The 22,630-nt window shown below is 40.7% G+C and overlaps 1 protein-coding gene across 3 annotated transcripts; it reads left to right on the top strand.

Annotated features, from left to right (window-relative positions):
- The first annotated feature begins 47 nt into the window (after positions 1 to 47).
- rab6ba (RAB6B, member RAS oncogene family a) lies at positions 48 to 22,157 on the top strand. Of its 3 annotated transcripts, none has more exons than XM_058072400.1 (8): positions 48 to 331; positions 9,994 to 10,052; positions 16,057 to 16,110; positions 16,219 to 16,324; positions 16,677 to 16,788; positions 18,470 to 18,563; positions 19,460 to 19,526; positions 20,014 to 22,157. In XM_058072400.1, the coding sequence occupies exons 1-8, from the start codon at positions 262 to 264 to the stop codon at positions 20,076 to 20,078; spliced, it is 627 nt and encodes a 208-aa protein (XP_057928383.1). In that variant the 5' UTR covers positions 48 to 261; the 3' UTR covers positions 20,079 to 22,157. The 3 variants fall into 3 exon arrangements, with proteins under 3 accessions (XP_057928383.1, XP_057928381.1, XP_057928382.1); XM_058072398.1 differs by lacking the exon at positions 48 to 331 and adding an exon at positions 421 to 444; XM_058072399.1 differs by lacking the exon at positions 48 to 331 and adding an exon at positions 508 to 890.
- The last annotated feature ends 473 nt before the right edge of the window (positions 22,158 to 22,630 follow it).

Below are 22,630 nucleotides of genomic sequence, written 5' to 3'. Positions count from 1 at the left end.
GCAATTCTTCGGAGAGCTTCGTAGAAAGCCGGAGATGACGCATGCGCAGATGCCTCCAAGTTGTGTGGGTTGGGGGGGAGAGGAAAAAAAAAGTCCCACAAACACCCGGAGCCTCACAGCCGGGTTCATCGGCGGCTTGTCACCATCACCGAGAGAGAAAGGAGGCAACCCGACCCGCCTTTTTTCCTCCAGCATCTCCACCGTCCAACTGCTTCTCATCACGTCCTCCGGCGTCTACAGCCGCCCTTCCTCCTCGCCAACATGTCCCTGGCCAGCGACTTTGGGAACCCTTTACGGAAATTCAAACTCGTCTTTCTGGGGGAGCAGAGTGGTAAGATGTTTTTTTTTTACCTCCTTTGGGGAAACTTCCGGTTGGTTTTGGTAGTCACGTGATGACGCGTTTTTTTATGCACCTGCTAGCGGGTCACCAAGTTCATCTTTGAGGTACGAGCTCCCTAGTCATTTAACAAGTGAGGGACATGTCCTTAGAGATGTTTAAGCTGTGTTTCTTAGTTTTGTGAGGGTGAATAAGCTGTGTGTGTATATCTTTTACGTCTCATGTCGCTTCATTATGTATGTTTGAGCTAGCTGTTTGTGTTTGCTTCCCATTAGCATGTGATGGAGTGGAATGGAGGTCAGATGTTGATGATGCTGTGGATAGACTAAGCAAGTTGTGTGTGTGTGTGTGCTGAGACACACCCTGCTTGTCAGTCAGCCATGATAGAACTTGAGAAGGAGGGCTCCATTTCTATCCAAAATGGACCTTCACTTCAGCACCTTTCACAAGCTTCCACTTGGTCCTTGATCCTCCAGGCTGTCCTGAGGGCCCTCACATCTCCATTGCCCTAACTGTCGTCTGTGACAAGTTGGTCTCACCAGGGCCAGATGGTGTATGTATTTATAGATTTTTATATCATATTTTTTCATTGTACTTCCAATTTATACATGCATTCATTCATTTTCGACCGCTTATCCTCACGAGGGTCGCGGGCTTACTGGAGCCTATCCCAGCTGTCTTCAGGCAAGAGGCAGGATACACCCTGGACTGGTGGCCAGCCAATCACAGGGCACATATAGACAAACAACCATTCACACCACATTGTCATACTATTTTAAATTATGTCATATATTTTATGTATGAGGCCGGTCAGCATGTAGGCCACCCAGTCAGGAGATCGGGATTATCTGGGTTCGAATCTCTCTGTGTGGCATGAGCATTAATTATGAGTTATCTAAACAAAAAGAAGTCATGTATCAAGGTGAAAAACCATCTAATATACCTAAAACATGCCTGTAAATAAGAACCTGAACATGTATTCAATAAGAAGACAAAATTAAACCCAATCAAGCTCCCCTGCAATCCATCCAGGAACTATGGATATAATCTGTTCCAGGGTCAAACTGAGGATTTTCACTTTAAAGGCATTGTTTTAAGTCCCATATGGAAACATAGATACTGTTATATATGCATAGATACTAAAGCTTGATACTGTTGTTTAATCATCATAAAAATAAGTGAACCACTGTATGAATGTGATTCATAAAATCAATGTCTGCTTACTTTAAAAAAAAACTGAAACTGCCCTTTTGTGGGGTGGGGGGGAATCTGGCTCATCATCCATAATCCCTATGTGAGACACGTCTTTCTCTTTTCTGTGTTCTAAGATATAAAAACAGCTAAAACGAGACAGGTAATGACGGCACCGCCTTTGTACAAAGCCCGCTATTAAAACAACGGCCAAAAGGCTCCAACAAGACGGTATCCTTTTATAACCATGTAGTAACATTCATGATAACATGTATTTTGCCATACTTTGGTCATTTTAACCAATACCGGAACTTCCTTCCTGGGTGCACTGGTTTCACAACATAGAAACGAACACAAAACCTAACATTAACTTTTCCGAACTCAGGAAAAGTTCATGCCTGAGGTGTTGTGAGCGAGTGTGGGTTGAAGCTAGTTGCTAGCTGGCTGGTGTGGTGTGGCAAGACGAGGTGTCATTACGGCAGTAGGGTAATTCTTTGGCATAAAACAATGGTAATAATAATAATAACGATGTTGCTGTCGCTTGCAGGTTACATTATGCTGAGGTTCTCATTGGGACTGACCAGGATGGATAGGATCGAGAAGGAGTACATCAGAGGGACATTAATATTAGAGGCCTTGGAGATGGTTGGGACATGTCCAGAGGAGAGATAGTGAATATATTGGTAGAAGGATGCTGCCAGGTCGGAGGCGTAGAGGAAGACCAAAGAGGAGGTTTATGGATGTAGTGAAGGAGGATATGAGGGTAGTTGGTGTGAGAGAGACAGATGCAGAAGACAGGGTTGGATGGAGGAGATTGATTTGCTGTGGCGAACCCTGAAGGGAAAAGCCCAAAGAGAAAGAAGAAGAAGAAGAAGGCGGACTAGGTGCGTCTTATTACATGCATTATTCACAGCCTGTTTTATCTGTTTTTATCTGTTTGTATATCTTTAGAATGCACAGAAACGAGAGAGACTCATGTTCATGTTAATTTTTTTCATGTTCATTTTAATATATATATATATATATATATATATATATATATATGAAGTGTTGCTTTTCAGTGTGCGACAACTTGCCCGTACTGTTGTGTACAATGACCACATCAGCTCATTTATGCTGATCGGGCAATGTGCTCCTTGCGGTGATTACAGCATCGGTTTTGTTGCTAAATGCTTTGTTGATAAATGACATGTGTCGAATGTGTACTATTATCGGCGTAGACGTACACACGTTTTCCAGTAGTTCTGAATAATGGATGAACATGCCGGCAAACTCCAACAAAGGCTTCCGTGTTGGCAAAAATCAATTTGAGCTCCAATGTGGTCTAATGGGGATTTGTGACTACAGGCTAAACAACACATACACACACATTTTGAGGAAACATTAACAAGTCAAGCCAGGTGTGACGCCACGTTGGCCTCATTGTGTTAGCACTAGCCTGGGGTAAGCAGACATGAGTCGCTGGCAGGCCCACGAGGGGACCCACTTGTTTGAATGTGTACATGGCATCCTCAAGGCAGCACAAATGAGGACGTTATGTCTTCAGAGAGGAATCTTGTGCTGTTCGAATTTAGCAGCAGCAGTTTGGACCGCCATTATTATGTGACGGCCGTTTGTTTCTTGAACTGAATGTTGGGTTGGTGAAGCCCGGAGAAACCGATTGAAGAACTGTGGGCTTATTTTAGGTCTCTCGCCACATTAGAAGCCAAAATCTGAGCACAACCGTTATGCTTTTTCTTTGGCTTTTTTTTCCCCCCCAACCAATGACACTTGTTCCAAAAAGATTAACATCCACACGAAAAGAAAGGAAGTATCTGAAGTAAGCCACATTCAAAAATCACGATTAATCACATTTTGACAACAGTTAACTCATAATTAATGGCAATTAATTGCAGATCGGAAGAAGCATGCCAGGGTAACTTCTCTTTTGTCGCTGGCAACGGAGATTTGACATACTTCTTGACAACTCAACTGACAGCGACTTTGGTCCTGTGGAGAGAGCCATCTGCCAGGGCTTTAATTAGTAAAAGTATTAAATGAATTAGTTTATAAATTACCACTGTTTAGTGCTTGACTACAGTCTGTTATTAAGAATTCTTGGCCTAAATTAAGCCTTTTCAAGCATAAAAATGAATAAAATACAAATAGATAAGGCACTAAAAGATGATTAAAATGTTGTATTGTAATCTGGTCACGAGGCGTCACTAGTGACACATGACCCAGATTTGATGTTTGCAACAACAGCCTTTAATTGCAGGTTTGAATGATCCCACAATAAGCATAATAATAACATAATCTCAATCATAATAATAATACGGGCTACTGTTGTGGCCGTAATCCAGCTAAAACTCACTTCCTGTCCACACTTCCGGAAGACATTTACTGGAGCACACATGAGCAGGAGGCTTGTTTATGTCTTATTATCTCATATTACATCTACAGGGTCAGGCAAAAGGATCTGACCCAATTGTAGGTTAAATAAAAGGCAAATAAAGTAAAGAAACGAAAAAGTGTAGTACATATACAAGTACAATTATAAAAGTACATATAATGCCATTCTGTTTCATTTTTGTTTGAAAAATTAAATCAGTTCTGGCGGTGGGAGGTTGGACGGTTGATTTTTGTTTCAGTGCAGATCCAGTAGCTCTGAAGTTGGTAACCCATAACAAGATGGTGTTTCCAGCTGGTACGGGATCATGTCTACCAAGATTGAAGTGCAAACGAAACGTAGTTACAGATTCATTTGTTTCCACAATGAAAGCGGGATTCTCACCAGTCCAATTAATGGAAGCAACTTAAAAAGAAATGAAGCAAAATGGCATTATATGAAAAAAATTGCATTATATATATTTTTCAAAAATACACTGTTTCTTTACTTTATTTGTCTTTTATTTAACCAACCAATGTGTCCTGACCCTGTATTATATTGGGGAATACGAGTGTAGAAGTGACTAAGGGGGTGCTATTTTATGTCTAGAGGGCTCTGAAAATGTTGGCAACTATTTAGAAGGCAGCATCAAAAATTTAGAAGGTCATAAAGATGTTTTTGATTATAAATAAGGAATCATACTTCACGGAAATATCACAGTTAACCACAATTTTAATTCAAATAATCTATTTGTATTTGGTCACATATGTATATTATATGCCAGCATATATACCACATATATATACATACTGTATATGCAGACTTTACGGACTTTGGCAAGGGGAAGCCCTCATCATTTAAAAGGTCAAAGGGGATTTGCAAGTCATTGCATGTCATGAATTTTTAAACAGCGGCTTTGTTGGAAACGTTCCACATTCCTGGTGGGAAAGAATGTTCATTTCATTTGCAGCACTAATGCAATCTCTCCTACATGACTGATGGGCTCTGCAGGTCGAAGGTTAATAACCACCAAATGACATTCCATCATCAAACCACCACCTCCTCCTAATTGACGTCATCAAAGTGTCACCCACGTGTGTTCTTATAGCTACACATCAGGGCCAGGAAGCCGATTGAAGCTAGTTTTGTGCTTCAAGAGCAAGAAAGGCATAAAACACAATCAATAGGCTCGTGAAAAAGCTGCAGGATGTTTGAGAGCTTCAACGTGTCGCCTCATCTAATCTATATCCGCCTCTGTGGTGGGGAAATGTTAGCGTGCTCAGGCCGCCACTTCCTGCAGACACGCTGATTGATGCCTTTGACGAGCGAGTGGACCTTGTGCAGTGCAGCATATTGCTCCCGTGATTCAGCAGCGTTGGCAAGACAGACCGGACAGGAATATGTAACACTGACATCTCACTGCAGACACGCATCAAAAACATGGAGAGTCAGCCTTAAAGTAAGCCATACAGCATTACCTATACAGTTAGAAATGAGGGCCACAGTTTGATCCTGGAACTGACAATAACATTTATATTTCCGTGATTTCCAATTAGAATAATAACTCTAATATACATAAATATTGTCTTCATTTGAATTATATTTAATATTGTTGTATATTAAACTACATAATATAATCTTATTACAGTTTTAATTTAAAAAATTAATTTGCATTAGCAAGTAGTTTTTTTCTGTTTTTTTTTTCTTTATGTACAGTTTTAATTTAAAAAAGTATTTACATTTTTAAAGAATTCAGCAATTAATTTTTCTGTTTATATTTTTACTTTTTTAAATTAAGAATTTAGAATATAATTAATTATTAAATTTGTCTGTTTTTTTTTTTTATAATTTTCGCAAAAAATCTTCAATTTGTTTTTATATTTTTCTTGATGAGTTTTATAGTGAATTCTTTAATTTGTCTTCATTTACATTTTTTTAAATTGTTTATTTGATGTGGACATCACAATAACATTGGATAAGCCAGAAGCCAGAAAACTAATTTCTCCAGTGATATGAGCCATCTGTTTTATTTATTTTCGATGGGAAAAAATCTGTGTAAGTTTTTTATTTTTACAAAATACATAGCCCCCAGCTATGATTTGGACCATTTCAACGCAACAACTGACATATTGAATTGATTTAGTTTATGAAGTAGAATACCATGACTGACAGTATTAAAGGCTTTCTTTCGATCCAAGAATACTTTATCATGAGATATTTATGAGATATTTTTATGTCAAAAAAGTCTGTGCAATCCCGGTGGAATTAATCAGGCGATGACTCAGCTCAGTATGATCAATAACTTTGTTACATACTTTGAGGCAATTTATTTTAAAGTGTGTTTGCTTGCGTGAGTTAGTTTATTTCTGTGTTGCCACACTTAATAATGTTGCCATTAGTCTTTTCATTGACCTTGGTGATGTTAGTCTTGGCTTTTCTCACTTCAGACACCACTTTATTGTTTAAATTGGAGAAAATAAGGGGGTCATTGTTAGTTTTAGTTCATGAAATGCACTTTGAACACTGAAATTGTAAATCACATTTATTTATTGGTAAGAACACATTGCTACTAAATCTTCAACCAACTGTAATGCCTGTGCTTGTGATGATGGAATATGTAGTCACCCATGCAATTCCAACTGCATATGGAAGATATTTTTATGACATGACTTGTTTTGTTAACGCAGACATTGGACAAAAGGCGCTCCTATTTATATTTTGAAGGGCGGTCACGGAAGTGTGTTCCGTGTGTGTACGGAAGGCTTGCTTGTCCATGTACAATGAAAGATTTCTTAACAAGCTCGTTTAATACTTTCATACTTCACACATGAAAAAGCCCACTCTTTGTGTGTGTGTGTGGTGGGGGTGGGGGGTGCTTTAACACGGCATAAAAATTGAGCCGCCTCCTGTCGCAGGTGCATGATTCTTCCCGCTAATTGTCCCTCATGTTGCCTTGCCGCATCACATGGAGACTTAATCAGATCCGAGCCTGCCGTCTGACGCTTTGTGAGATCTGTTGTTTATATTGTGTACACTTGGCTAGCATCAACACTGCCATTCCTGTAGCAGCAGATAACATGAATAGAAAATGTGATGTTGACTTTTCAGGTCAGCTCCATGATGTTAAAGATTCAGGTGCTTTATATAACTTCGTCCTCGCTAACCCTGGCTGTGGTGACGTCATGCTTCCTACCCTCGGTCGCCACATGAAAAGAAAAGCCAGACCAAGGAAAAGATCGCTAAAATTGCTAAATTTATCATGACTGCATCTGCACCTTGTTCATGTTATTAGCTAGATGAGACACCCTATGTATACACCTAACACTTTGTCAAAATATAAAAATAACAGGCTTTGCTACACATCTCAAAATGAAGCTGTCCATCAGCTACATACTATATGTGTGATATGTACGTTTGATCATTAGTTTTTTATTAAGGCTAACTTATGTAAATGTAATATTAGCACTTTAGCTCCCATGGCTATGCTAAGGTCGGCAACGTTTGGGTTCTCCTATTCCACTCCTTAATGCAGGGGTCTCAAACACGCGGCCCGCGGGCCAAATGTGGTCCGCAGGACACTAGTTTGAGGCCCCCGCCTTGATATGAAAGTTTAATGTTAGAGGGTTCACTCTGTTGCTGTCAGTGAGTGTTGGTGCTACAGTGGAATGAATGTACGTAGAGGCGGGGACTACCTTGGCTAGCAGCATGTTAGCCTTGTGAGCGGCATATGCTAAAATGCTTTTCAACTGCCACGGCCTCAGTGTAGGATTATTGGGGTTTTAAACAATGAGAAAGGAGAGCGCAGGAACACAGACCTAATCATCTTGTCAGTCAGCAAAGTAAATATAAAGAAAAAAGCGCAAAATGGTGCACACTCACTGTGCCGTTCGCTACATGTTGAGCCTTCCTGTTCAGGAGTGAGTTTTACAAATTTTTGCTAATGGAGACTGATAGTCCTATTTATTTTCATTAGGGTCTTATTTATGTTTGTTCAACTTATTTAATTTAAAAGCTCTTGACATTTGAATTACAATGTTAAATACTCCTGATAAACGAGACTTTATTGCTTTTGATACAATGTCCTCGCGTTGTTATGTCATCTGTCACATTAATTACAGAATGGTCTCCAAAATTGTTGTCAGTGGTATCAATCCAAATTTGATGTCCTGACAGGCCGAGTTACATACATTTTATAGCCGACTAAATTCTAGTATCAAGACAAACACACATCCAAAACCCGATTGTGGCACCTCTGACAGTTTTTTTTTTTCTGGGGGCAGGGTGGTCCCTAACTTGAAATTTTAGGAGCCTAAGCAGAAGATTTAGGTCCGCACACCGAAATGGACTTGCAAAGTTAACATTCACATTTGCTCTTATTTTCACCGTGTTACTGATAAATACTTTTAACTCTGATACCGCCCTCTTTTCACACACAAGGCCAACCAAATGGCTTGTTTTTTTTACCTTTATATTGTGTAATTTGATCGTTTCCCTGTGGGACAAATGAATTGAACCACATTGCTTCTTTGTTTAAAAGATAAAAGGTCACAGTGGTTTAAAAAAAAACATTACTTTGCTGAGAGACAGAATAAAGTGAGAGCCAGGCAAAATTCATTCATTCATTCATTTTCTACTGCTTTTCCTCACGAGGGTCGCGGGGGGTGCTGGAGCCTATCCCAGCTGTCTTCGGGCGAGAGGCGGGGTACACCCTGGACTGGTCGCCAGCCAATCACAGGGCACATATAGACAAACAACCATTCACACTCACATTCATACCTATGGACAATTTGGAGTCGCCAATTAACCTAGCATGTTTTTGGAATGTGGGAGGAAACCGGAGTACCCGGAGAAAACCCACGCATGCACGGGGAGAACATGCAAACTCCACACAGAGATGGCCGAGGGTGGGAATTGAACCCTGGTCTCCTAGCTGTGAGGTCTGCGCACTAACCAAGCCAGGCAAAATGTGTAAACAAAAATGCTAGAAAAGCTGATCGAATGTGATTGAAATGTGATCACACACGCTGGCATCGATAGGCTTAGACTGGTCAGTTGGCTTCACATTTTCCTATTTTTCATGCTCATGGTAATAAAATGAGGGACAAAGTTGGTTGCACATGCGACATGCTAGTAGATTTACTTGCTTTGTTTCATACACATAGTTGCTCATTTGGTTGCCATGTCATTTTATGAGGCCTGCAAAAGCCTGGAAATAATCAAATAAAAGACACATTTTTTTCTTTTTTTTATATTATTTTTTTTCCCTAATTCAATTTATTGGAATTTTTTGTTAAAAACACCATGGGAAACACCAGTGGATGCTACAGTTTGGCTCAAAAGCACGCCCATACTGTCTGATACAAGCCTTGATGATATTGCTGATGCCTTGACGCTTCTTATCTATCGCTAACAGTCACCGCCTAGTGTATTATTTTAATTTCCGCACTATAAGCAATCACTGGATCCTACTCAATTGTCTTGTGTGTTTATCTAAAGTAGGGCATCATTAAGTGAACCAGATGATGCATTGATAACGTTAGCAAGGCATCATAAGCATAATCATTATCTACTAGTCTTTATCAGATTCAGCACTGCGGTTATGAAAGCCAAGTAATTAGTCTCCTTGATTAAGATGCTTTGGAGCTCATTACACGACTTGTGAATTCAACACTGACGCTGATGATGCCTGCTAAGAATCTGAAAGTGAGTCTCTGTTGAAACTTTATTCACATTTGTTATAAAAATGTATGCCAGTGTACTCTTAAGAATGTCAGCGCTGATGAATGCTGCGTGCACTCATTAAATGAAGACCATCTATGTAGCAGTGACTAAGTCACGTCGAATGATTCATTCCCGAAATGATCAAGTCACTGCTCAGTAAACATTCATGTATTATGATAGTACTAATTTATGGATCTTCATCCAGCATGTGTAGCACATACAACAGTTGACCTCCCGTCATCCTGCAAGTCTTTTCCCTTCCAGTCATTTGGACTGAACGGCCAACAACGCTAATGAGCTCCCTCGGCTGCCGGTTTGAGCGGGCGTCTTCTTGTCACGCCTCCTCGTTAACGACATCTTTTGTTTCTCCTTGCAGTTGGAAAGACCTCCCTGATCACACGCTTCATGTATGACAGCTTTGACAACACGTACCAGGTGGGTGCCGCACAGCTTTTAAACATCTTGCCATGGAGTAGTCAGTGTACAGCTTGTGTAGCATCATGGAGGTACTATGAAAGAACCGGGGTGCTAGATGAAGACGGCATCATCTAATTTGCATAAATGGCGGTGACAACAATGAAGACTTACGATCTCCATCTACCGGATGGAGCCATTCATTCACATCGTTATAAAATAATCCTTCGCCACTCCTTGTTTCAAATGTTGTGGCTTCACTTTATCACATTTAATAAATCATGCTGCTTTGTGGGTTCGATACAGCCCACGATATATTAGTCAAAAATATGCAAATATAGGGACATTTTCTCTATTTTGCCTAAATTAAGCGTTTTCAACCATTCATTCATTTTCTACATGAGGGTCGTGTAGAAAGCTGTACACTGATTTTTTATTGTATTGTCCCTCGATAAGACATAAAACCTTTGTGCTTCTTGAGCTGTAACATCGTTCATCTTCAAAGCAGAAACAACACAAAAGACTCTTTTTCCCTTTAAATGCAAAATCTCCTAATAGAAGCTTCTTATATCTACTTACATCGTAATCAAAAGGATTTGGAATAAACCTCACAAAGCCTTTCCGACCTTGTTCAACTTGGTGGTCACATGGGGTATACAGTATGCATGGCTGGTAGGAGCTACGTAACGTGTAGAAAACAACTCACTGGCAAATAAAACACACGTTTCCTGAATAAAGAAGTTCATTCAGAGACAATATTAGGAGGTTTGTTGTCTTCCAGTTGCTGTCCATGACAAACGATGCAATTGGTTCTCACTCGTACGACTGCAGCCTGAAGACCAACCAAAGGTGTAATGCATCTTTTTAATTAATACTTCAGTGAGATAAATGTTTGTGCAGGGACAGCATATGTCATCATTTCCAGCCACATGACATGCTGGCTGACAGGGACGCTCCAAACACACACGAGCACCCTCAAACACAACGTGCAGGCACCTACAAAAACACTACAGGATCAAAAACAAATGCCAAGGGCACCACATCTTTAAAGTCTTTAAGATGTAATACTTCACAGTATTATAGAGCAAGTTTTACGCCCAACAAAACAAAGAAAATGGAGTATCTTTTGATTCTGCCAACTTTCTTCTGGGCCTCCCGCTTATCACAGCCAAGTAAAGACACAAAGGGCAACAATGCTAACTCCAAACATGTAACTTTAGCAGCTCCTCACTAAACAAATGCTGGGAAGCCGGAGGCACTTCCAGCGAATCCACAGTACTTTTTTATTTCTATTACATATATATGTCTTGTAATACAATAATATTGTGGGTTCAAAATCACAGTTTATATAAGTATAAGTATTAAGTATATATTAAGTATATTATTTTATAATTTATTTATTTATTTTTGTAGTTTTGCGGTTGAATATGGTCTATTATTGGTCAAAACGATACATAGTATATGTATATATATATATATATATATATATATAAGGGTGTATAATAGGTATATTAGGCTGCATACAAACACACATTTTAACACATATTATGTATTTATGGAGTAAATTAAGCATTCTTATGTACTCAAATGTCTAAATGAACTAAAATACAAGCAGGAGCAAACAGCATGAGTGGGTGTAAGTGTTCTCAGAACAAGCTACTGCTGTGACCCTAACCCATGACCCCTGGCACACAAGTACGATTCTTATTTATGTCTTAAATGGCTTTTATTATTGGGTAATAGGAGTGTAAAGGTTCCTATAGGGGTGTTATTTCATGTCTAGAGGGCTCTAATAATGTTAAAAATTATATTTAGAAGATCATAGCAGGTTTTGTATTCTCTAACTATGAAAACATTCATGGAAATTCACTTATCACAGTTGCGTCTGGAGCCAATTAATCCAGTGAAACCCGTTTTTGTGGAGTACTCACCCAGAATCTACTTCCAGCGGTCCAAAGATAAGCTTGAGACCGCCCCCCCTAAAGAATGCCATGAACGTGGTCGCCTCCAGTATGTCTCACTCCAAGGCTGCTGCTGACCTAAATGGCTGGATAAATAATGGAGGAGAAACACAGCGGCCATCATGGTGCGGCCAATTTAAGGGAGCGTGGCTTTGCAGACAAATGGCCACTGCCTTGTCCTCGTGGTGACACACAGAGATCATCCCTCAACATAACCCTGCTTTCAATGGGCAGACGGATGCTGGCCAGATAGCATCTGCTTTCTTTAATAATGTCCCCATAGAGCATCTGCTCTGCTTTATTGTAGATGATAAAGAAGCCTGGGAGGAACCGTAGGCTGCTTTCCTGCTAACACCCTGTAGTCTATTTTTCAATATACTGTGTGCTTTGCAGGCACATATCAAATCCAAATGATTTTTTTATTCATAGGGTGTCTTAATGCTGCTTGACTGGCAGCCCTGCAGGTGATGTGACCTTCAAGTGTTTACTAAAATATTCACACTGCTGCTTGTGCTATCCAACAAGAATAAGAAGCCTGTCCTTGGTGGAAGGATTAGCTGAGACTGTACGCCGCTGCTTTCAAACGAAGCTGAGGCCTTTAAGTAAAGCAGCCATACTTTTGGAGACCCATCGAGGGCATCGAAGAAAGATGAGCCAGATTGTTTGACTCCCGTCAAGTGCCGTCTGCCCGGCCAAGAGAAAGCGAGGCAGGAGTCTTCTTGGCTGGCTGAACATGCGGAAAGCCTGAGGGAGGAAAGGAAGCCACACAGCAGCTGTCATTCAAGCATGGCCACATCGACTCAAACATATACACATGGATAAGAGCATCACCACAAGATATGGATATAGCACTCGTACAGTATATGTCAAAACTACTGCATGTACAATCATATGATGACTTGTGTTAAAGCCGCAGCTACAGTAGTGCTTCGGTAGTTGTCTGACACTGACTTCATGTCGTTACATTGTCTTGTTTTCTGTGGAAAGAAGGTTCTATTTTCTGAGAATTTTTTTTTTTACCAAAAGCTGAATTGCGAATATGCAAGGAACCCACTGTAAAGTCATGCCTTGTCACTACTTTGCACGTCGGATTTAGCTGCGTGTCTCTTATCACGACTGGAACTGACCACCATGGGGCCACAGCTTCGATCACCTCAGCAATGCAAGCACAGAATACGGCCCATTCCGACTCAATATTCTCGTCCTCCCTTGGGATGCTGGTAAAGCCATGCCGGAGGTGAGAGTTGAAAACTCAACCCCCCCACCCATAGACATTTTGGGTCTCCCAGGTCTGTCCGGCATCCTTGCTCGCTATCTCACATCAGGTGGTGATCAGTTGACAGCTCAGGCCCTCTCTTCACACATATGTCCGCACAATGTGGTCTGATGATAGTCGATCATAGACCTGTGTCCTAAGGGGTCCTGGTGCCAAGTGCACTTGTGGACATCCTTATGTTATAACATAATGTTTGTTATGGACAAATTGTGGTTCACACAGAAGTCCAACAACTAAACGACAATCAGGACCCTTTCCCCAAGTGACACTCTCGTTCACCGGGGATGACTCCAACACAGAAGCACTGAGCCAAAGGGACTATTAATACACCCACACTAGTTTGCAGCCTCTCCCCTACAGCAACTCCAGAGTAGAGCAAGGTCCGGCACCTCATGAGGAGTTTGATTCCAGAATCCAAACTGTGGGTCAAAGTGAGTCTGACTACGTCTAGTCGGAATGTCTCAACCTCTCGCACAAGCTCGGGCTCCTTGTGTCAAGAAGCAGATCGCCCAGGCGCCCGCCCTCAACCACCGTCCGAAGCACATTGCACCGGACCCTTATGATTGCCTCCGCAGGTGGTGAGTCTACAGGGAGGAGATCCCGGGGCGCTTCTCGAGGCTGGGCTCGGCCGGCTCCCATGGGGGTCGACCCCATCACTGATACCCTAGTGTCCCACATCCAGGCGGTCCCTCCTCTGGTTTTTATTCATAGGGTCTTCTGAATCACTCTTAGATCCTAGTCACCTGTTTGCATTGGGAGACCCTACCGGGGACATATAGCCCCGGATCACTCAAACCCCTCCACCGCAATGAGGTGGTGATTTACTGAGGAGAATTTGTGTTTCTGAGCGATTATGGCGAACAGGTAGCACCAAATGTAAATAAATGAGTGTCTGGGAAACACTGCCTTTAGATTGACTGATTGAACTAATTTTGTATGGCTTATATATTTTTTTCCTGAGAAATACACAAATTACATGACCTCACACATGTGTCCTTAAAGGTAATATTGAGCAACTTAATTTCAAAGAGTCCCGGAATGTTTATACTATGCTTATGTTGGTTAAATATCATGAAATCCATCGAGCAGAATGGGCCCCAAGCCAGCCTCCCCGACGACGTGTGCTTGTTAATCTTTCAAAAGATTATTAATAATTGACTCCAGTCTAATGTGTTCATGTGTAGTCGCCTATGTGCCGTTCTATTTTTAAGAACTGGGCCAAAAAGAACCTGAAAACCCTTCTATGATGATACAGCTGTCAAGTCAACAACGTCACCTTTTATATGAAGTTGATTTAGCAGTTGCTGTGCTGTCAGATGTACAGGATTATGAGCAAGTTTAACCTCTGTCACACACACAGATTTATTAGGATTCATCTGGCATGCACTCCTGTGGCAGGAAGACATCAATCTGCCACACCCCGTCCAGGATAGTGTTGTGCTTTTTGTGCCACTTCGTGAAGATACACACCGATTGTCAGAGCAGAGAGCATGATCAGACTGAGTGTAATGCACTTGTCTTTTTGCCAGCCACCGCCTCGCTCAGTCCGTGGCGGTGGCTGGCATCGCCAAGGAAACCAACGCGTGATCGAGCTGCTGATGTCCAAGCGGGCACTAGGCACTTTGCTGCACTGCCTAACATGGAAGCACACCACACTTCCTGTATACAGGAGACAAATGTGACCGTTCATGAGCTAAAATGTCAGGTTCAAACCCCGACACTTGTAGAAAAACACTGCTTGTACAAAAGAAGACGCAGAGAGATGAGTTTCTTTTTACTTGCAAGGAGAGTGATCAGGAACCGTTCAGTAACAATTCGCCACCTCACTCTGAAGCAGTTCCTGCCCTCTTGCCTTTTTATTGAAGGAAGGCCCTGTACAATCAAATAGCTGAGGGAAGGGGGGTTTAATCATTCTAGTTAAAACCAGTTTCTTTGCACAACATGTTATCCATATGTGTAGATATCTCATCCTTGGCATGTGATTCTCCGGACACACACACACACACATACCCTTTGAGGTCATATCTACTCCTGACCCGTGCCTATGTCCCCTGAGGGTGTTAAAACTATCTGCTAAGGAATGTTCTGTCATGTTCTGTTTTCCCTTAATCATGATGTACACCACAAGTGCAGGCGTCACAGCATTAATCTTACATTGTTATGTGAGTGATATGAAACACATGTACAGAGTTAATCTTACTTTGTTATGTGGGTGATACGAAATGTTTGTAGGTCAGAAGAAAAATAGGTCATAAGAATATAGTAAAAATAGGTCATAAGAATATAGTAAAAATAGGATAACTTTATGTACAATTATTCCAACATAAATGTAGGGTACCTGCACCGCGTTCAATATAAATATGGGGATTGAGCTTCTTCGGGCTCAAGCGGGACATGTCACCCGAGGCGATCATAGCAGGAGAAAACGTGTAATGTTTACTGCCATCTGCTGTAGAATAATACCAATTTTAGAATTCAGTCCACACATACAAATATGACTTTTTAAAAATAGATGTAGTATCCTAGTGAGGATAAGCGGCATAGAAGATGGATGGATGGATGCTGCCACTACCATCTTGTAGAGTTAATAAAAAGATGTTGCCACAGCTGTTATGTCACTATTGTTTGAATTTTAGACTATTTGCTTTTGTAGACTAGACACCCAGCTACGGGAGGATTTACTGTAATATGTAATCCTTTTTCAAGGTACAATGTATTTTCCAGTGGAAAAGCTGTTTTTTGCTCTCAGTGTTGACTCATCCATGGATTTCCTATCTCCACGAACAAGGCAACCATTGGAATTGACTTCCTGTCGAAAACGATGTACCTGGAAGACCGAACGGTAAGACACTGCGTTTACTACACAGTTGTGTGTGTGTGTGGCATGTAAGAAAGAGTTAGTTCATCTGAGTATCATCTCTCTCGTGTGTCTGTTGTCTCTAACCATCAGGTGAGGTTGCAGCTGTGGGACACCGCGGGACAAGAGCGCTTCAGGAGCCTCATCCCCAGCTACATACGGGACTCCACGGTGGCCGTGGTCGTCTACGACATCACAAGTATGTGTTAGTGTGCATCGTGTGCTCAAAGTGGAGTTTGTGTTAATAATGGAAGTCTATCATGAAGGTTCATTTGTTTGGTTTATTTACCAAACCTTTCTGTAATTTTATTGAATAAAAAAATGCAAAATTCAAATTCATTAAAATGCTGAGTTTCAAAATTAAGTTTACAAAAACCAAAAAATGGTTTACACTGAATGTTTCAATACGAAATACAGAGCCAAGAGGGATGTGAATGTTCGCTAAATGTAGCCACAAAGTTGCTAATTTGGCAACATTTTCTTATTCTCTGGCAGACCAGGTGCAAGACGCAGAGTTACGATGACATCTACTGTCCGCCTTCTCTCCACAGACGTCAACTCTTTCCAGCAGACGTCCAAGTGGATTGATGACGTGAGAACAGAGAGAGGAAGTGATGTCATCATCATGCTAGTAGGCAATAAGACGGACCTGGCAGATAAGAGGTTTGTAGGAAACCCTCCAGGTCACATTTTGTCATCATAACTGCATGTTTACATACTTAGTTGATGGCTATTCCTGCCTGCTACACTGTATGTATAGCAGGGGTGTCCAAAGTGTGGCTTGGGGGCCATTTAGCAGCCCTTGACATATTCTACAAATTTAACAGGGAAACTTTTAAAAAAGCACAAAATTGATAAATAGAGAAGTAATTTTACACCAATGTCAAAATGTTGGAAAATTTGTACAATATTAAAGGGGACCTATTATTCTCCTAGACTCCTGTAGAGCAGCTACACACGATAACCAGAAAGCTTTCTTCTGTAATCTGCACCTATTCAGCTGTATTTCTTGATTTCGTGTTTCCCGCAAACATTTATTCATCCCATGGCCCGCCTCCCCACACGGCCACTCCGCTGTGGTTGGTCACACTCTCTAGTGCTCAGAAGGGCTTCCACTGTTGTCCCACTATCTGCGAAGCCAGGTCTATAGGAATATAATCAGTATAGGAGTTGATAATAAACACCAATTTATGTTTTTAAAATGTCCGCCTACAACATAGACACTGGACAGTTCAAAGTTTCACGCTATGCACACGCTATAATGCTACACAGACAAGCGCTTTTACTCCATGACTTACATAAAATTAAGTCCAGTGTCAGATTAAAATGCATTTCATTTACTGGAAGGGAATCAGGAACTCCAACCACTTGTGCCTGATGTTTTCCTCATTAGGAATTGTAAACAAATGTAGCTTTCCCTTACACTCGAAAAAAACACCTTGGAGACATTACTAACACCGTAAACAGAGAAGCAGAGCTTGGGGGAGTGGTGTACAGCGCACACCCTTACGAGGAAGCCTGGCACTCTGTGACATCACAAATCACCAGTGTTAGAACGCCGTCTGAAACGGAGCGTTTTGAGCCATCCTAAACTTCTTTCAGGGCTCACTTCCAAATGCACAAACCTCATTATCTGAAACTTCGTTTAACGCAAGAATAATACAACATTCTAACTACATTTATAGGTCAGAAAAGTGGAAAAAGTATAAAGCATTATTGTCATTTTTAACTCGATGTCAGCTGCCTATCCAGACTGGTTCTGCAAAGCACAAGTTGAGAAACACTGTAGCACAAAACATCATTTTTTCTTGAAATACTCTCAAATATCAAAGTGGTCCTCACAGTCTTTGATGAGTCAGTATGCGGCCCTTGGTGGTACCCCTGATCTATACTCCATTACATCAATGGTGTTATTACGTTGGATCAGCTTTATCGTTTCCACTCCCTTCCTGTGGAAAAGTGAGAAATATATTGCTGTGTGGGAGGGAGTGATGTGGATTGAAGCTCTTATTTCACCACAGCACGTTGTGATGAATTTACCTTTTTGTCCCACATCACCACGTGCGGCACGGACAGTGTGTGTCCGTTATGCAATGATGATGATGATGAGCAAACCTCAGCCCGTGCGTCTGGAAATAGCACCTGATTACGTAAATATCCTTCCTTTTTGTACCTAGCGTGGTTGTGTGCCAAGATGGACTTCACGTCCCGTGTTCAGGCCAAGAGCGTCACTTTGAACAACACAATTCTACACAGTAGTGATGTCCCACTGTCGTCATGCACGCTTGTTAGCTGTGTAGGTGGTTGAAGATGAAGATAATGATGCTCTTCGGTCCCCTGACAGGCAAATCGGCATCGAGGAAGGCGAGCAGAGGGCCAAAGAGCTGAGCGTCATGTTCATAGAGACCAGCGCCAAGACTGGTTACAATGTCAAACAGGTGAGAAAGCTGTCACACATTACAGTATTTTTAACAATATCTTTTACTAATATAACCAGTATATATTTTTTTACCAACTGAAGATATCAGTTGTGGTACAATACTGCATTGCAGGGGTTTCAAATGAAAAGTGAAGTCTGTTTGCAAAGTACTTCAACTTCTTCAATAATCTTTGTAAACGATCTGCTCACAATATTATGACTTTATTCCCATAATAATATGAAGTTTTCCCCAAACTAGTTTAAAAAATTTTCTCATAATATTCCAATAAAAAAAATCACATCTTTGCTACTAAAATGACCTTATTTTTCCTCATAGTATTACAAGTTTATTCTTGTAAAATTGCAACATTTTTTCTCTTAATATTTTGATTTTATTCTCTAAAAATTACAGCTGTTTTTTTCTTTTGGTAAACTTTTAACTTAACTGTTTTTTTCTTTCTTATCTCTTTCTTATTTCCTCTTAATTCTGATAACATTTTAACTATTTTGCAACAAAATGTTTCTAAAATTACAAATGTATTTTTTTTTCAGAATATTATGACTTTAAATAATGTCCTTGTTTAATTTTCTCATTACATTACAATGTTATTCTCGTAAAATTACGACATGTTCTTGTTAGGTTACAACTTTTTTCTTTTTATATTTTTACTTTTTTTTGCAATTGTTGTTATTTTACAATAAAAACAAACATCCACAAACATCCTCCCAGGCCACAGCCTTCATGCTGGAATTTAGACAGTTGACAGATGGGATAGCTGGCATTTTAAGATGTGTAGCAAAGCCTGCTTTTTTTTTGATGGGTGAGAGACTTCTAGTCATTGAGCAACATGGCATGAAGGACGGCTGTAACAAAAATGAGCAGGATGTATGTATGCTTCCTCTTTCCTTTTGCAGTTGTTTCGCCGTGTGGCTGCTGCTCTCCCCGGGATGGAAAGCATGCAGGAGACGAGCAAAGAAGGAAGTATCCTTTCACATAGGTGTTGTAAATTCACTTTGTCAAAGCCCCCAACTTAAGATAACTTAAGATGGCTGCTCTTTTTTTCATTTGACGTCTGATGTGATGTCATGTCTTGGACTTGGATGGTACTTTTGATGGTTCCTTGTCTGCTTACAAACAGAAAGGTTGGTCTTGGCTACCAAATGACTTAAACATGCACCTTTTCACACCCTGCTACCAGCTCATCTACAGGAATGTTTTTTTTTACTTATGGTTCAGCACTATATACAGTAAATGTTATTTTATTAATGCCAACATTAAGAAATATCTAGTCTATAAAACATAAAATACATAACAGCCTTTGTGTAAAACAGCACCCTCCTGTGGTAGCAAAGGGCTACAACAGTGTATAAACGGCTGACTGCTGTGTGTTGACTGCTATGCTTCCTCTTACATTCTTAATACCTAACCTCCAACGTCATGCTCACACTTCCTTAATTGCCTCTTCCAGTGATTGACATCAAGTTGGACAAACCGCAGGAGGCGCAGACGACTGAGGCGGGCTGCTCGTGTTAATCGCCACGAACAGCAGTCGTGGCGTCCCCTTTTTCCACCCCAACCCCCCGACGCTTCTTACGTTGCTTCCTTTTGCTTTGAAGGCCTCCCAATGGTCCTGACTGCTGGTCAGTGTTGATGCTGAAGCTGCCAAAAAGTGTCCAAACACCACGAAGGTTACTGTAAGGAACACCCACCCACCCCCGCTTTGTTTTTGTATTTTAATTTTATATCCACTCATGTTGTTTTGAAGTGATATTTGACATCAAGGATGATTACGCCTTCCAGTGTTAGCATCCTGGGGGGGGGCGGTCCACCACTGAGCCTTTTAGACCAAGTATCCATGCATGCTTCTGTCTGTGTCAGGTAACATCACACACACACACACACACACACACACACACCATGCCAGTGTGCTACTTACTACACACTACTGTAAATATGGGAGCAGAGGACAAACTTGGACCTTTAACACTGCATGAGACGAGTATCACTTGGCACACTGTCCACCATTCCACTCCCGATCTGCGCAGTAAACCTTTATTTATAGTGGAGCCTCTAAAGTGGAACAGTACAGTTCGCAAGTTTTGGGGGGGATGTGACGCATGACGTCATGTGAGCGTACCGTGCCGTTCAAGGACGAATCTTCCGTCTACCGCATGTTCCAACACTGTCACTTGTTTACATCCAGGTCTGACTAGCTGGCTAGTTTATTGCTTTAACCCAGGGGTGTCCAAACTTTACACCCAGGGCGACATAGTGAACAAGGAAAGGGTGCAACTTTTGTAAATCATATGCTAACACGTTATATACACAGTATTGCAAGAATAAACTTTTGCATCTCAGATTTTGTCATTGTAGGTGAAAAAGCCTATTATAACTCATTATTGTATTGTATTGTAGTACTGCACAACTTCATTTTTGCTGTTTTTTTTAATTTATTCTTAAACAGTATTAGTACATTTCCAACTTGGAATATGTCAGACTTGATTCCCATAATATTTAGACTTTATTCTCGTACGTTTTTCCCCAACCTAATTTTCCCAAAAAGTTTTCTCATAATATTTAAATATTTTTAAAAGCTTTAATATTTCAACTCTATGCTACTCAAATGACTTGATTTTCTCCAACAATATTAGAAGATTTTTCTCATAAAATTGTGATTTTTTTTCTCTCATCAAAATACAACTTTTTTACCTCTATGACTTTATTCTCGTAAAATCACAGCTGTTTTTTCTATTTCTGCTCTTTTTCAACTATTTTAACTTTTTGTAATATTTTAACTTTATTTCCCTAATATTATGACTTTATCTAATTTTCTGAAAGGTTCCTCATAATATTATTTTTAAAATATTTTAAATGTTCTGCTTCTAAAATGATGTTATTTTTCCTCATAATATTACATCATTCATGATTTTATTTTGTTTGTTAAATTCCAACATTTTTCTGTCATTATCTTGACTTTATTCATGTAAAATGATTTTGCTCGTGTTAAATTATATTTTTAGAATGCGGCCAGGTCAATTTAAAAAAAAAAAAAAGCAGATGAAAGATGCAATTGGCCCTGGGCTGCAGTTTAGAGACCCCTGCTTCAACTTTTTACAGTTTTTTTACTGCTTGACTTCTTTTTACGCTTGTGTGACAGTTAAGAATGGTGTCGTTCTTAAGTTAAGGCTCTTAGTTTTTTATATTGACAGAGGATAACTTATTTTTACACCTTTAAAAAAAAATGCCGAAAGCTTTTCTCATGGCCACAGCTTGACCCAGGAACAGATGATTTCCTGCGCCGTTGTTTGTGATATGAAACTGTGTTCAGTCTTAGAGGCTCTACTGTATGTGGAGGGAATTGACAGTAAATGTACCATATTGTGTGTGACGTCACGTGGAAAAGACTTTCTAAGTAAATCAGCACACTTTGAGCAAACGTCCATCATGTGCATGTATTTATTGTTTTACAACAAGAATGTATATCTTGCTGTCGTGTCGCAGCACCGTTTGATTTCATTAGTAATGTTCATTGAGGGCGGGGCCATGATTGTACAGTGCATGTCTCCCCCCTCCCCCAAACCCTGAATAAACATGTCTTACTGACCACAGCAACATTAACAGCATGATCTGGAGCTTGGAGTGTAGAAGTAGTGGACCTTGGGGATCCCCGCGTTGACTCATAACTCGGTCTGGTTCTTCAACCCCTGGGTCCAGGTGTTGGTCCAAACCTATGTTCAGGTGTTGGAGATATTGGTTAAGCCAAAGGTTCTATCTGTCTGAAATCTATCCAACCATGAGGTGATGGTCTTCCTGCAGGCGGAGCTCCTCCTCCTCCTGTCATGATCACATGATCACATTCTGCTGCATGGTAAATCTGTGACATCACAAAGGAACCGTTTTGCAACACCCCCTGAAACCGAGCGTTTTGAGACATCCCAAACTTTCTGGGCTCACTTCCAAATACGCAAACCTCATTATCTGAAACTTCTAACTGGGGCTGCTCGGTGGTCGTGTGGTTAGCGCGCAGACCTCACAGCTAGGAGACAAGGGTTCAATCCCACACTCGGCCATCTCTGTGTGGAGTT

Source organism: Doryrhamphus excisus, chromosome 5, assembly GCF_030265055.1.
Source record: "Doryrhamphus excisus isolate RoL2022-K1 chromosome 5, RoL_Dexc_1.0, whole genome shotgun sequence".
NCBI lineage: Eukaryota > Metazoa > Chordata > Actinopteri > Syngnathiformes > Syngnathidae > Doryrhamphus > Doryrhamphus excisus.
This window is presented reverse-complemented; position numbering and strand designations above follow the sequence as displayed.

What these genes read in the sequence shown, in the direction of transcription:
- rab6ba (XM_058072400.1), top strand. Translation starts at nt 262, where the DNA reads ATGTCCCTGGCCAGCGACTTTGGGAACCCTTTACGGAAATTCAAACTC. An exon ending in GGTCGTCTACGACATCACAA is followed by an intron (nt 16,325 to 16,676) that starts GTATGTGTTAGT and finishes TTCTCTCCACAG; the next exon opens with ACGTCAACTCTTTCCAGCAG. An exon ending in GGAGACGAGCAAAGAAGGAA is followed by an intron (nt 19,527 to 20,013) that starts GTATCCTTTCAC and finishes TGCCTCTTCCAG; the next exon opens with TGATTGACATCAAGTTGGAC.